The 16,915-nt window shown below is 31.8% G+C and overlaps 1 protein-coding gene across 1 annotated transcript in view; it reads right to left on the bottom strand.

The window, feature by feature from the left end:
* The window catches only part of LOC106457135 (phosphatidylinositol 4,5-bisphosphate 3-kinase catalytic subunit beta isoform-like), a 75,717-nt gene that overhangs the window by 36,705 nt on the left and 22,097 nt on the right, over window positions 1–16,915 (bottom strand). Inside the window, exons 2-5 of the mRNA XM_013916521.2 lie at window positions 11,372–11,430; window positions 4,020–4,332; window positions 2,074–2,305; window positions 75–82 (exon numbers count right to left, since the gene is read on the bottom strand). Coding sequence (XP_013771975.1) covers window positions 75–82; window positions 2,074–2,305; window positions 4,020–4,160 — 381 coding nt within the window. The 5' untranslated portion in view covers window positions 4,161–4,332; window positions 11,372–11,430. The remainder of the gene's footprint in view (window positions 1–74; window positions 83–2,073; window positions 2,306–4,019; window positions 4,333–11,371; window positions 11,431–16,915) is intronic.

The raw sequence follows: 16,915 nt of genomic DNA, 5'->3' as shown, positions 1-16,915 counted from the left end.
GCTGATAAAAAATAAAAAAAAAAATCAACCTAAATTTTGCACTTAAGATCTTAAGAATTAACAATGCAACATACATACATTCCTGTTCATAAAAGTTAAATACAGGATGTTAGCTCAATGACATAAAGATAAAGTAATAAAAAAATTTATAGGTATTTTCGTCTCTAAATTTTATTTGTCACTGTTACGATACTATTAACATTTGGCTTCTGATTAAACTAAGATGGAAGACAAGAGTTCATGTTCATTTAGAAAAGCATCTATGACATGTTTTATGTAATGTTGAAATTCTCTTTATTGCATTCTAATTCAATTTTACAGTGTCTATATTCATTTCTTTTTTCATATAGGTTTTAGTATTATTGACATTTGCCCTTGTGCTTGTTTTCATTCGTATTCAAATAGTGAAGGGTTCATTCTGTAAATGCTTTTTTATTTCATGATTTTAAAGGGTTGATGTATTTTTGTTTACTTAATAAGTGATTTATTCTGTATGTAATTTTCTTTTATTTTTCATATATCTGTTTTTAATCAATGGTTGTTTCATTCATTCTTTTTGTTTTATGATCATACAATGTATTAAGTTAATCATTGTTAAGGGGTATTTTTGTGATTTTAATTTGACTATTAAATCTTTGTTAAATGGTACTTTATGATCCATTATTTAATCATTGTTAAAGTGTTGTATTATTCATCTTCTACTTGTACAGTGGTGTTTTACAGGGGTGAGAAAGTTACACTGTTTCTTGACTAATCCACTGACTTATTTAATTGGTTTCAAATTTAAAAGTTAGGACACCCTGAAAGTAAAGATGGGTGAAAAATTGTGGTACACAGGCATACCATGTGTTTGATACCCCTTATTTAATAATAATTTATACAAAAAACACATTTATGTAAGTATATGTAGTTTAACACAGAACATCAGTGAAGGAAGTAGCCAAGTTCCTTTGTTCTAGTTACCTACTGTACTGGGTCATTCATCTAAGATGTCACTGGTGCCTTCTCATGGGAATAATTTCTGTAAAGTTGTACATACTATGTGAAAGCAGGCAGTGATCTTTTCCATTGACATGTCAAGTGAACCCTCAAGGTCCTTTTATGTTTAGATGGAAATGACTATTTGTCACTTATATAGCCCTGAATATATACATACACATATATATGCGTGTCTTCTGAATCTGGAACAACTACAACTAGATTCAATCTAGATTCTTAAGCTGTACAACGAGCTTTCTCAAGTACAAGCACCATTCTTTGTGAATATACTGTTTCAATTGTTTTTACAGCTTGAACAAAGATTATTTCAATTTGTTATACAGTGTGTCCAATCTCTTTCAGTTAAAATCAGAGTATTCAAACTTCCTCAATGATACATTTGATGTTGGTACTCCTGTTAATCTGTAGAAGTTATCTGATCACTTTTAGGGAAAGTCAGTGCCCCTCATAATATCACAAAACCTACATAAGTTATACACAGTATAATGCAAATTTAAATTAAGAATGCATTAAAAGATATTTCAACCTTAACGCAGTGTACCAGTAGTCATACACAAAGATAGTTAAAATATTGAAAATATTCAAATTGCCAAAAAACAGAACAATTTTATCAGTTTTCTATAATAAGTACATGTAAGGTTACATTGTTACAATACAATATTTTTTCTAAACATATGAAATTGTAGTGTTGAAAAATATCATAAAATAAGATATATCCCTACTAATTACTAGACACCAATATTCCATCAGGAATAGACATTTCGAAATTTATATTACACCTTTATTTTGAGAAATATTGAACACTAGGATATTTGCAAGCACTTAGCATGGAAAAACACCAGCTGTTTAATAGAAAAAAAGTTATAATAATATATTTTTTAAGGATGTTCAGTCCCTCCGCAAGTGAAATGCATTAATATTTAAATAATAAATGAAGATGAAACTTTGAAAAGTATTTTAAGATAAAGAAAATGAGTTGATGGTTTAAATAAATGGCTTAGTGTTACCAAAGGAAAGAGAAAGAGAGAGAGCTTGGATCAAATTGTGCATGTTAATTGAAGTGTTGAAACTAACCTTTACCAATTAACCAACCAATCTGTGTATTAAGCTGTGTCTCTGCTTGGTCTCCTTTCTTCTCTACTAGGCGGAGGATGGCCTGAAAAGGTCTTACATCAGACACTCGCCTATTTTCATCAATTATTTCTTCCTGTTCAGCTGTTGTTTGGTTAATACACAAGAAAATGTAGGTCTGCATATCATGCAGAAGTCCATAGAGAGGAAGCTTCTGAGCCTCTTCCCATGCATCCTGAAAAAAAATATATATATATATATATTCTTTACATACATACGTACATACTCATAATTTAATAGAAAATTGAACTTATATGTTAAATACAAAACAAGCTACCCACAAATGCATATTGTAATTTATGTTCCTAAATAGGAATGAAGCTTTCCACCAATGCATGAAAAAGTTTCACAATTATTTCGCTACTTGCAATTCATGAACAAGATTTTGGAGAAAAATATAAAGCAAAAAAGAAGCCACTAATTTGTTAAACCTGTTTGAATCTTGAAAGATTTTGGACACATTTTAAAATGTAGCAATAAATAATAATCTTGGTTAAATAATTAAAAGCTCAAATGCAAAGTTATTTTGCTACAGAACCAACTCTAAAGTCAATAATGCTCCACAGTAATTAGACTTCAGTATCATATTTAACTGATCTGTATGCTAAAATGTAGAGTTTGTTTGTTGACAACCTACATAAGTGCAAATATACCTGTTAACCTAGTCAAAACTTAGGCCTCAATCAAATAGAACTAACAATCTTATAAAAGTGTTTCTTTGTATAAATATCATTACTTCATATTAAGTCTAATTGGTAAGGTACATTTCTTAAGTTATTATAGAAAAACATGCATGGCCACTCGATAACAACATTTCAGACAATTAATAAGTGGGAACTGTAATAATTTCAGATTTAGAAAATTTTAATCTTGCACAAATTCAATTAAAAAAAATCATCTTACTCATGATTAGGTATTGCCATTTACAAATACATTTGTTTTTACATTGTACGTTTTTAGTATAAAGCATGTGTGAATACCAAAATTATTGAAATTAATAGCCATGATTTTCTTTCAAAATTATTATTTTTATTCCAAACAATAAATACATTGTGCCATAATCACAGCTGTGAAATAATGACAACAACTCTACTGAAGTATGTTCAACTTAATTCCTCATCTCTTGTCAACAACGTGTCTGCCATATTTCATGACAGGAAATAAACATGTTGTTATACACAATAAATACATTGTGCCATAATCACAGCTGTGAAATAATGACAACAACTCTACTGAAGTATGTTCAACTTAATTCCTCATCTCTTGTCAACAACGTGTCTGCCATATTTCATGACAGGAAATAAACATGTTGTTATGCGCAATTATTCTTTAACATATACACTGAAAGTTCAACTCCATTTTGATTTTTTTTAACAGATTTAACACATATGCTGTACTTGGTTTTCTCAAAAAATACTAAAAGTATCATTAATATATCTTTTACAGAAAACATGGCTAAAATCAGCAAGGCAGTCATTTAATCATGTGCTCCTGTCCACATAAAGAAAAACAATGGGTGAAGCTTAAAGATGATCTCCACTGACAAATGAGCTAGCTATAGACATGGGAATGGTATAAAATAAAAAAGTTGGAAATTTCTGGCAACTCAATCAGTAACAAGTTATACGGTGAACCTCACACATGACTCCTTTACGTAAGGGTTTATCTTTGCTAGCTTATTGTCATATATGTAGATTTGTGTCTAAACATAACCATAATCCAGATACTTTACCATTATAATTAAAATTCTCAGAATCATCTAAAATGTAATATCCAATAAAATTCAATATGATTGGAAATTTTAATATATTCCAGAGAATGCTGTGGAAAAATCAAAATTCTTAAACTTTCTAAAATATACAATATCTAGCTCCTTTCAATGGCTTTACCTCTTTAATTTCAAATAATGTTGCATCCCAGTCTACTTGAAGTGGAATCAAAAGCCCATTGGGCATCAGAACATCCAATGAGATCTTATCTGAAGTTGTCCTGCCTTCCCAGACATCAAATGGGAGAGCACTAGGTCCCATTTGCCTTCATATATTTGTGTAAAATATTTTTCAAACTGACCAAGAAATGCGTATTCTGGCAGTCTTCTACTCCCAATGATATTACTTGTGGGTTTACATGTACAATACAGTCTCACAGGAGTGGTATTCATATCACAGGCAACATAGTGACTATATTTTGGCCAAACAATATCTGTAACACACAAGAAATGTACAAGACATTACATAAAGTACACATCAATAAGTAAAAGATAATTACTACCACCATTACAACAGCAACAGATTTTATATAAAAAACAACCTGACAGAACTGCTACTGAAACTGGGCAGTAAACATACAGGTTGATGTATTTATTTTGACATAATTGTTATACTCTACGAAAACAGGCTGTACATATAACATTTAGTTATTTGTAAAAGACTAATGTGTTTATCTAAAGATACTAATATTATTTATACAGTTCACTTTCTTAGACATGATTAGGAATTACACATTGTGGAAAAACAGAGGTATGCATACATAGATTAATTTCTTTTAGCATTCTTCCTACATAATTGTATTTGTATGGCAGAATTAAAAATATTCTAATTTTACAAACCTAAAATATTTAAAGTAATTCTGAAATTTGTAAAAATTTATTTATTAGATTGTTGTGCATGAAAAACAACAATTAATGATATGCTATAATTATTTTTTTTTTTCACGTGTCTATCTCTCAATAGTTAAAATGGCTAGTTTGGAACTCTTGGAACCATTTATATTACATACATATTTCATACATTTAGTAGCAATAAAATCATTTCAACGTTCAGTTGCAAATATATTTCCGTTGCTACTACTCATGCCAATTCACAGAGGCACTACAACTTACCACTGTGAATCTATATTTATATAGAATTTGAAGAATATGCTATTAATCTATTATTGTGACTTATTCAGCAGAACAGTTGTTTAAAATACTAACAATAAATATGATGCCAAATCTATCATTCAATTGAGCATTGAGTTATACCAATTTCAGGAAATTCCACCCTTCATCAGAAACCTGATCAAGAACTGAAAAATTTATATTTATGAGATTTGCATATGCAAGAAGAATATTCATTTCAACAAGTTCATTTGTCAATTAAATCCTATATAATAAAAGAGGTTTTGGTAAGTGAGATTTCTTTGGTATGTATAACAAGAATAATTACCTACAGATAATCAGTAGTGTACACAGTGTGTCATGAGCTCCACAGCAAAAAAAATAAGTCAGGCCCCTTTACCACTCTAGTTAAAATGCCCATCTTCAGCATTTTATGGAAGTGAAATCATCCATAATCTTATCTATGTTCAATTTTCTTGCTCATCCTTGTTTTATGCTCAACAAAGCTAGTCCTAGTAGTCTTTCCTGACACGTTGTACTTCTTGTGTATGTCTTAATTAGCTTAAGTTTGGAAAATGATCTCTCAGCAGTGGCAAAGATGACAGGAATGGTTAAACAGAAAAAATAGGCTGTGCAAATGTCAGGGAAAGAAGATGTTAAGGCAGTGTTTTCAACAACGAGGATGTGAGTTATCGTTATCTCTTTGACTGAACTCATTTTATGAATTTTATTCCTAAGAGATGCTCAGAAACTTAGCAGTTGATTTAAAAATGATGGCAATATGTTACTGCTATATGCTTCTGGAACTTTTCTGCTTTGGCAAAAAGCTCATCATCTGTAATAGACATTAGAAACTCAGGTTGTAAAATACCAAATATTTGTACAATTGCATCCTTGCCATGGAACTGGTTTGTGAGCTGCATCATAATGTCCAAACAAGACTAAAACACTGTAATTTTGAAATTTTGCTCAGCATCTGCTAGTCTCCGATCCTTGCTTAAATCGTCAAACTGCCATTTTACTTTTCTGGCCCACTTTTCTTCAAATTTACATTTAATGACTCACAATGCAAGAGAAACTGCATTCTCCCTTGCATTCTCAAATTTATTATGATAGGCAGTCAGTGTTTCAGTGGCTCTTTGAATCTGTTTTGCAGCTTTCACAAGATCAATTGATTCTAGCTGTAACATTTTAGTGACACCATTCACAGTTTCTAAAATTTTGCAATGAAGGACTACAAGAAAAACAAACTGGAAACATTTAAACCATTTTTAAAGCTCCATTGCTTTAGATTCTTTACCACTTCATCCTGACAGAAGAATGATTCTTAATAGTGCTTTCAGTATCTCTATGTAGTGAAAATGCAAGGCAATTGGAGACTTGTAATGGGATGGCCATCATGTTAGACACAGCCTTTTGAAGCACACACCTGTCCATCATTTAAAAGTGTCAATAAAAATGTGTAGTCCCTAAGCCATATAAAAAAATATGACACTTCAGAAATGCTCACAACTGCATCATTTAGTGCCAAGTTTATAATGTGTGCTTCACAGTGTACATAAAATGCATTTGGCTCTTTTTCAGCAATTGGAGCTTGTACTCCATTGTAAATACCACTATCTGATGCTGCTCAATCAGAGCTTTGTCTCTGACATTTATTTGATTCCAAGCCCTAGTTTTCTATGCACTTTATAATTTCAGATTCAATGGCTGAAGCACTTTGATCCTCAGTTTCAATAAAACCTAAAAGAGCTTTCCTTTATCTTTACAGCAGTTAGTCTGTCATTTTCATATTCAACACAGACATAATAAAAAATTTGGCTCATTTGATCAACCTTGCTAATGCCATTCATTGTATCCATTATTATTGAAAAGAATAAAACTTTATTTCATTCACAATATCTCCTTCAATACTTTTAGACAGAATCTTGGTAACTACCTTTTGAGCTCCGGGGCTTAGGTATTTAATTATGTTACTCAGTATTGTATGAGCTGTTTCAGCAGTGGATCATATTCAGCTAAGAAGAGAATTACAGACAAGGAATTACCTGAATTGCCATCACTAAGGGTTTCCCTGTGCCATATCAAAGGCAGGCCACATTAACAACTCATTTCAGAACTTGTCTCCAAAAGTTCATTTCTTACCAGATTTCTGCCTCACTCTGTGCCGTTATAGTGTAATTAAGTTTCCAACGGTTATATATGATGCAAGAGTCTTTGTGTGCTTTACAAGTTTTGTGTGACTGTACTTTTGTTGACAAACCTTTCCACTTACAGATTTCTTTAGCCCCAAGCTATTATCATCAAATAACCAGCAGGGTTCACAGTACACCAAATCAAGTTTGGGTGAATAACATAACCATGTTATCTGTAATTGGGTACCTGCTTTTGTTATGTGATGACAGTAATGTTCTGAAAAACATCTACTGCCTTGTTCTTTATCCCTAGGGAAAGGCCCTTTTGGTTGTGATGATCCATGATCAGTTACAATCTGCTTCACTTGTTGATTGTTAAAATCAATAGGAAAATTAGCCCTATTTGTTGAATATTTCTTGTTATGAAAATCATTAATCACGACTTTAGTACCCTCATTTTGTTGTTCTTTTTTTCAAGCACTGCTTGCTCCTCACTATTTTTTGCACATTGAGTGACAGGTGCTTCCATCATGGAATTGGAGTAGAGTAGCAGCTTTCCTGTTGTCATGTCTACATTGGATGTGTGTGTGTGGTAAACGAATCAAGAAACTAAGACCGTCACACATTTATTATTCATTATCCTGTGTTTTAAGTTAGCAAACTGATAATCTATAACCATATTAGGTATATGTTATCATATACAAAGGTTCTCAAAACCCAAGGATATTTAAAGCTATTTTTTACATGTACATGGCCAGACATACAATACTAAAAGGACGTGTTGTTAAGAGAGATGCCTTCTGCTACAGGGTTTTGAATGTTGTGCTATAAATTGCAACAGCTATTCCAAAAGAGATAATGATGTGGCATATCACAGGTTTCCACAACTTACAAAGGATAAGGAGAGGTGGGTATCAATCAATTCTATAAATACTGATTCTGTTAAAATATGATTCAATGCCAACGGTGTAGCACATGCTTGCTGTTGAATTACTTTTATTTATATGTATGATACGTATACATGAAGTAAAGAAGATAATATAATAAGAATTATTGTGATACAATGAATATCTTAGTATATAATTGATGTTTATTAAACATTTAACCATATTAATGATAAGTATGATAGTTATAAATGTATGAATAATAGAAAATTCTCATATCTATGTATATGTGTTAGTTTTAAATACCGAATTACTGACTGATCTAAAGGGATAATGACAAGTCTAGCATCATTTATTTGTTTTTGCAGTTTCTTATCTTATTACAGTTACTTAGTATAAAATAAAAGGAAGACTTATTATTGTAGGTGGGTTATTGTAAACTGAAACTTAACTTACAGTATGCACTGCCATTTGACATTTAAAATTATCTTCTATATAATCTGTATTGTATATCCCAATGTACATAACTTGTGTTGTTACGATAAATATGGTATCTCAAAGTGAAGCAAATTGATCTGATAAAACAATAGCTGACAATGCATAGGTACACGTATGTATTTGACTTCAAATATTACCATCACGTTTTCCTAATAAAATATTATTTATAACAACATGAAGCATTTGTATTGTTTTCTATGTGCTTTATCTTAAATTTATAACTCTGTGTGTGTGTGTGTATGTAAATATATATATATATATAAAATGGAGGAATGCAGAATGTAGCATGTGGAGTTTGACAAACAAAGTATCATGCTTTGTTTACTTATCATGCTAGCAACTCCATTTCATCTGCTATACATCTCTAGCAATTTGGGCTAGCCAATGGGTCTAAATGGGAGTTTAAAGTTTGTACAACTTAGTTTGTGTATAAGCAAAGTCCTTTAGCAACTAAACTCAACAGTACTTTTGAAGCTGATTGGTTGATGCTGATTCTTTGTAGACTTTGGATCAATCAGTGACTGTGTATTATTTTGTTGTGTGTGTGTGTGTGTGTGTGTGTGTGTGTGTGTGTGTAAGTTAAGAAAGATTTTTTTGTATTACCCTTCTCCTGGCCCCGCCCCATAGCAATGCTATGACAGTATGTACACCACTGCATATAATAGAAAAGAAATTCAGGCTAACTTAAAGCCAAAAGGTGCTTTAAGATTATAAACAGCAAAACAAATGTAACATGAAAAAAATTAATGCTCTTGGATACAAACCATTATTATCTCAAGATTATGATAGTTAAATTGGAGACCGTGTTTATAACATGAAAAACTAACAATTATTGAAGTTTTAAAGTTAGAAATGTGAACTATTTCATGACATGTTATAATAAAAAAGTATATGCTTGAAATATGAAACACTTGCACAATTATATTTTTTAAACCATATGGATATACATGTATGTATAGTCAGCAGGTTTTATATACTACAGTAATAGACTTGTACAATTTCTTGAGTATATACATAGTATTTACCATTCCGGAACTGTCTACTCATAGTTATATCTATGTCTTTGTTTTTAAGATATTTAAAAGCCCCTTGATCATAACATTCATCATTACAACCAGCAACTCCCTCTAGGAAACAAACAAATTACAACATTGAAAATATAGGTTATAACAGTGCCATGCGTAGATGGTGCTGTACTTTCAAGACAACCAATTATCTTTTCACATATATGATGAATCATTTTAAACAACTTTTTAAAAACATATTCTGCTTGCCTCATTTGACAATTCACTTTGTATCAATCATGGTAAAATCTTGCCAAAACAGCAACACACTTTCTCAGGTCATGAAAGTATATATTTAAAATAATTCCATGACAACAACAAAATAAAAACATGCAAGATCAAAACAGATGAACTGGGCATCACATAATTATTAATAGTAGTATCTAAAAAACTTCAAATGTTTTAACACCTGCCACATAAGCCAGCCCAGCACCTTGATGTGGATAAAAAAAAAAGTCATTCCAGAAAGGTTTGGGTTGTTTTGATTAGACAAAAATGAAACATTCGGTACCATTTTTGAGGTCAAGGTCTCTGGACAAGACCCGATACCATAAGAGCCAAAATAGAGAAGTTAACTTGTAAATGTAAAGAAACAATGTAGCAATGAAACATGCTTGAAATGTTCTAGATGTGGTTGTGAGCATGATGGTTTAAGTGCAGCAATTAAGCTAAACTGTAGGTCCAGGTCGATTAAGGGAAGAACTTATTCAAAGATATCCCAATCGATTTGATATATCAGTTGAACTGAAGATTCATCAGTTGATTACTGCACAAAACAGTGAAACATATTAAAAATGCAATATCTGAAATGAAGATTAAATACAAGAAGAATGGTATAATGGCCACTAAGGTGTCGCCATTTTTGTAATCCATGTAGATTTCACCATGTCATATTTTCATTAATATTTAGTTGTTGTTTTTTGTTTTAGAAGTTGTGCCGAGCTTCATTCATCGAGATCTATCAAAGTAACCCTAAATCACTGGTTTCCAGAATGACACCCCCTGTTGACTATCCTTGGCTCAGTATTAAAAGATGCTGGGCTTGTTCGTGTAGCAGGTGTTAAAACTACTTTACAAACTAACTGGAAACACTCAGTTGTTAAGCATAAACCATTTGTTTTTTTTTATAGTTCTGTGGTATTTCAATGAAAAGATAATATTTGTAAAGAGTGCAATGAAACAATTTCATGTGGTTGGATATATTTAAGAGGGGAAGATAATAAGAAGAACAAACACAAAAGACAACCTTTTATATTAAAACAAATTATAAAGTCAACAATATTTCATGTTATTTTGCAATGCAATTCTATAAGCTGTCATTAGTTAATTCGTTTCTTTTTACATTTGGCAAGGAAAATAATATGCCTAGATAAGGAGAATTTACTATATTAGTTAAAAATGGACACTGCAAACACTTCCTTATTCTTATTGCATGAAAGTTATACAAACAATGGTATACTTTTTATACTCTTGCAGTAATCAAAGCTGAGAAAGTTTAATGTACTAACTTTAATTGCTGCTTAACTACATATTCTTTTAGATGTCCAATCAGATAAAATTTAGTAACACTGAAAACCAACTAATGTAGTGTTTTGTTACCAATCAGCTACAAAACTTTTTGTAACAATCTTACATGAATGTAAAACTTTGCAAAAGTTCTATAAAGATCTCTACATGTACACTATACACTCTTTGTTTTTATACTAAGCAAGCCACTTTGTCCTACAAACATATCCTTATGTTTAATGATATTACGTATTTCTGAAAAGATAAGCTCTCTACCATTTATGAAATATCAGTCCTTGGACTTCAGTCAGCTGTCTGGGACTTGACAGTTTAATCTGAAATTAACAGACTTATCTGTATTAGTATGTGTAATATACAGCCCAAAACAAACAAAGATATGCTTGTGGATGTAAAGAAAATATAAAAAAATATGAAAGAATGAACAGAAAAACCCATGAAAATGCAGAGAAATATTTAGCCAGATAAATGAACTTCTTATAGTAAAAACTTCAGATCAACTTATCACATAATAAATTTATACATAAATCACAAAAACAAACCACAAATTAACAAAGTATTAATTTAGAGTACAACCTTTTCAGAATAAGGCTTCACTAAGACTTAAGAGCAAAGGCAGAACTGACAAAAAAAAATTATGTATTTGTTGAATTAAAAGAAGACTATATTACATTTTTATTTCTTTTCAAAAACAATTTTAAAGAACAGTGATAAGTATAAAACTTATATGGGAGGGTAAGATATTTATGGGTGTAGCTAGATAATGGGTTTTTTAAATAACTTTCTGAAAGAGTTGGTGGAAATGTGTTGTTAGATTTATTTTTCAACTCATCAATTCCTCAGACAATTCAACAACTAAAACTTATTTTAAGATCCATATAATTGAAATAATGGTCTTTTCATATACAGCAATTAATGTTATTGTTGAAAGATGTGTTTTACTATTTTTGTTTAGATGGAAGGAAGTTTATAGTAACATGATGGGCATGGCCTTAATGACTAGAATTTTCTTTAAAGTTTAGGAAACAAATTAAATTATGTATCAAAAGCAAGCTAGGTTTGATTGAATTATTGAGTACGTTAGTCAGTTTGTAAGTGATCAGTGCATGAGTTAGTCTGATAATGTAAGCTTGTTAATCAGTTAGTTCAGTACTGTGAATACTAAGTTTGTGTTCTAATGAAGAAAAAGAAGAAAAGCCCCATATGCAGCCTACAAGAAAACTAACAAGTAAAATTATTAAGTTGGGACTAGTACTTGTCAAACATTTGGTTAGTTATGTAAAGCAGTGGAACTTTTAAAACTGAAGTTGAAGAAGTGTAATTAGTGAAATACTCAGAGCTTTCACCCTCCCAAAACTAGTTTAGAATGTATGCATAGTTAGAAATATTCACTTAGTACTTTTATAAGTTACAATTCAGTTTCTGTAAGTAGTTGTTCACATCCTTGCTAAACCAGATCTTGAAAGGTCATAAACATGTGCCAATAATTCCCTTTTCATTTGTAGAGGTTGCATGCTTCAATCTTTGTTCTTGAATCAACTTGGCAGCACATTTTTGTATAACCTGTTTGGGAATGGGGGGGTTGAATATTGTTTGACCACTGATTAAAATGGGTAACTTTGGGAATTATGGTATACCATTCTTATAACACAGTATACTGTTGCAACATTCAGTCAGAACTCTCTCGGTCTTCAGCTTTAGCAGCCAGAGAATCTGTCTTTTCCACAGAAATAAAACTCTTTTGTTTTCACTAAGTGAACTGCATTTTGCCTTCTTTTTTTTTTAGCACTCAATAATTCAAACAATAGAAAATATAACATCATTTGTGTCATAAGTGGGATTATTTTGATTAATATAAAACAGAAATAAGACTCAACTTCAAGATGACAAAACACCTTCAAAAAAAAAGATGGAAAATTTAATGGAAGTGATGTAGCAGTGAAAAAAAGATCAAGAAAATAGAGGCAGGAACTTATAAGAATGAAATTTAGACTTACAAAAGAATTAGGAGCAAATATCATTCTGATCAAAGACGAAACAGATGAAACCAAAGGAAATGCACAGAATTATTATAAAAATGAGACTGAACTACAATATAATGTAATAAATGTAAATATGAAAGGACATCAAATCTCAGATAAAATATATAAAAACTGAATTGATAACTACAAAGATCAAACCAGCTATATAACCCTTCCCATCTGCTCAAGAATGTCAACTTGAACACTATTAACTATGCAATGGTGTATAGGAGAACACATCTAGTCTACACTTGTTACTACCACTGCCATGACCAGGAGTATCCACTGAGTGTATTCCATTTGTCTTAAAATTTGAACGCGATGCTGTGGCCGATTATTGCTTATTTATGTTAACCTGAAATTCCAGGGAGGTCAAGAGATGGTCCCTGTGTCAATTTATTCAGTGATGGGAAGCCTTGCAACATGTTGACCAACATTCACTCTACATTTACCACTAGTTGAACTTATCTGGTAATGTAAGCTGGAAAGATTACCTCCATGAATGAAGTAAAATGTGAAGAGCAAGTGACCATAAAATTTCAAAAAGAAGAATGCTGGAATTCATCCTCATTATTGGAAGCTCCTCTATACAAAATCATGTGGTAAATTAATATTGAAGATGAGTGCATGTTGGGAATAAACACAGAGGTGAGATAACACTCCCTTCAAACAGTTTCACAGTCTATAACCAGGAAATCCCTGTACACTACACAATTATTAGAACACCAGTTGTGAAAAGAAGGAACACTTATTATACCACCAATAAGCAAGATACTTATACCTGAACTTGTTAGGAACAACTTTAAGTCTAATGACTGGGGCAAAGAAGAGTTAAACACAAGAGATGGATTACTAGTTGGAAGAACTCCCATGGATTTGAAGAATATCATCACTAAAACAACAAAGCCATGAGATTCAAGTGCATTTTAGGCAGAATATTCTAAAATGTGAGGTTGTACAAGTAGTACTTCCACACCAAAATTCACCAGTTGTAGTCACCCTAGAAACTAAAGTAGAAAGTGTGATGATACACCAAAGGTCACCAGTGGTGGTCATCTTAGAAACTAAAGTAGAAAGTGTGATGATACACCAAAATTCACCAGTTGTAGTAGTAACCTTAGAAACTAAAGTAGAAAATGTGATGATACACCAAAATTCACCAGTTGTAGTAGTAACCTTAGAAACTAAAGTAGAAAATGTGATGATACACCAAAATTCACCAGTAGTAGTAGTAACCTTAGAAACTAAAGTAGAAAATGTGATGATACACCAAAATTCACCAGTAGTAGTCACCTTAGAAACTAAAGTAGAAAATGTGATGATACACCAAAATTCACCTGTATCATCACATTTTCTACTTTAGTTTCTAAGGTGACTACTACTTCAAAATTCACCAGTAGTAGTCACCTTAGAAACTAAAGCAGAAAGTGTGATGATTCACCTAAATTCAACAGTTGTAGTCACCCTAGAAACTAAAGCAGAAAGTGTGATGATACACCAAAATTCATCAACAAGGGAAGCTTACCACCTCATTTACTGGAGCTGTATGACTAACAATTAATAAATGCCATAGATAACATGACTTGCTCATAGAATGCCAGATATCTTCTCCATTGGACTTCACAATGTTGACCAGACAAAGCATCTCATAAGAGTGATACAAGAGATGCAGCCACAATTCATCAAAAGATCTTGTGCATCAACCATTATATTTATGAAGAAGAAGGATGCTTATGCACTAACAATGAATGCCACCACTTGGAATGCTTTATTCAAATTATAATGCTTTCAACATTGTATTGGAAACATGGACATTGGCAAGTTTTAAGTCAGAAAAAGACAGCCTTTACTGCAGGATTTGTATCAATTTGTTGTGTTACCATTTGGATTTTGATAGAACATTCGGGCAAAAACCACCTTAAAAGGCAAACCTGTTCTTGAAACAACTCTCAAAACCTTCCTTTTCAATAGTTAGGACCACCCAAACATCAATAATAAGCAAAATAAGTGATTTCACGATTGTATACAAAATCAAAATTTGCCCATTTGTTCATATTATTATTATTAATAATACTGTTTTACAAGTCTACAGCAAAAATCGGCTGGTATTTTGCACCAAAACCTAGACAAATATACATACTATATAAAGTGCTGCGAATGTCCATGGCTTATTTAAAAGTTTAATATTTTTCATTTAAAGTTGATTTACGTGGTTATAAATATACAATAGATATGATGTTGTTCTGAACGGCTGCTTTTGTACTCGACACCTGTTAAACGCGTATTTACACGAAACCACAGGCACAAAGCCACCAGGCTCAGTAAATAATTACTTTAAAAGACATTAAGCTTTATTTAAAGTGATGTTTTAGATGTATTTGTTTTATTTGAAAAGGCTGCTTTTTTACTGGTAAAATTTTATACTCTCTTAGTGGGAGGGTTCTGTCTTACTCTAGACATATATTTGCCCATTGCTGTGCATTAAAAAATTCAGCATACAAGATAATTAAAAATCTGGAATTTAAAACCTACAAATAGGGATAGCAAAAAAGTAAGCAAACAAGGCTGGAAGTCTACTGCTGACATTTTGCTCAATCTACAAATCCCTATTATGACTGCACTATAAACTTATTGCAAGTGATATCTACTATAGTGTGGGATCACACAGGAATTTTGCAAAAAAACTGAGAGAATACTTCCAAACTTAATTCTATTTCCTTAACTTGTGTGTGTAAGTTGGAAACTACAACTCATGCATTTTATAATGCATTAATTGGAAAATGCCATGTGAAAGGTTTCCAATTTTGCTGTTGCATATTGTTACTTGAGTCACTACTGTTCACTGTTGAAATTTGGGATGGCTAGTGCAGATAGCCTTCGCAAAATTTGTATAAAACGAAACCAAACTGACTGTTCAGATCATCAGCAGGGACCCCTCACTGCTTGGGCCTTGGTGCAACTGTGCCACGGTTAATGCAGCCCTGGTAATAGCTATATAGTATATGAAATAGTGCTATATGCAGAGGTAATAAATTCTGAATATGCTCTCACAATTTCAGTTAAGTATAAGAAACAGTAGAAAGAATCACCACATCCTCTGAGTAGCAAAATCTACTATGGTAATTGTCCACTGTTAAAAACTTAATTATAGTTGTGGAAATCTATGTAGAGACAGCAAACCCGGTTGCAGTGTAAGACTAGAGGGAAGGCAGCTAGTCATCACCACTCACTGCCAACTCTTGGGCTACTCACCATCACATTATAATGCTCGCACGGCTGAAAGGCAAGCATGTTTGGTGCAACAGGGATTTGAACCTGTGACCCTCAGATTGCGAGTTGAGTGCCCTAACCACCTGATCATGCCAGGCCAGCAAGGTAGAGGTAGGCGCGGAGAGTGGGTCAAAACTATATATTCATTTGACCTTTTAATGATTATTTATTCATTCATTTTAACTATTAAAAGTGCTTTGCACATAAGAAAGCCTTAAATTACAAAAGTTTATGAAACTTCAACAAAAAATAAGTATTATTTTTTAAAACTTAATGTATAAATAGCTTTATTTTATAATATATTCCCTAAATATCTTTGCACTGCTTGCTAAACTGTTTTATTGACTACATAAAGTAATAAATATATCATGAGACATGATATAACCATTAGTTTCTTTTTTTATAATTAAAGTGAATGAAAATTAAATTGCCACTATTAACTTTATGTAGAAAATAGAGCTAAGAGCTTGACTCACTTATCTGTCTATATTTATCTGTCTGCAATCTTTAT

This window comes from Limulus polyphemus, unplaced genomic scaffold, assembly GCF_000517525.1.
Source record: "Limulus polyphemus unplaced genomic scaffold, Limulus_polyphemus-2.1.2 Scaffold295, whole genome shotgun sequence".
Lineage (NCBI taxonomy): Eukaryota > Metazoa > Arthropoda > Merostomata > Xiphosura > Limulidae > Limulus > Limulus polyphemus.
This window is presented reverse-complemented; position numbering and strand designations above follow the sequence as displayed.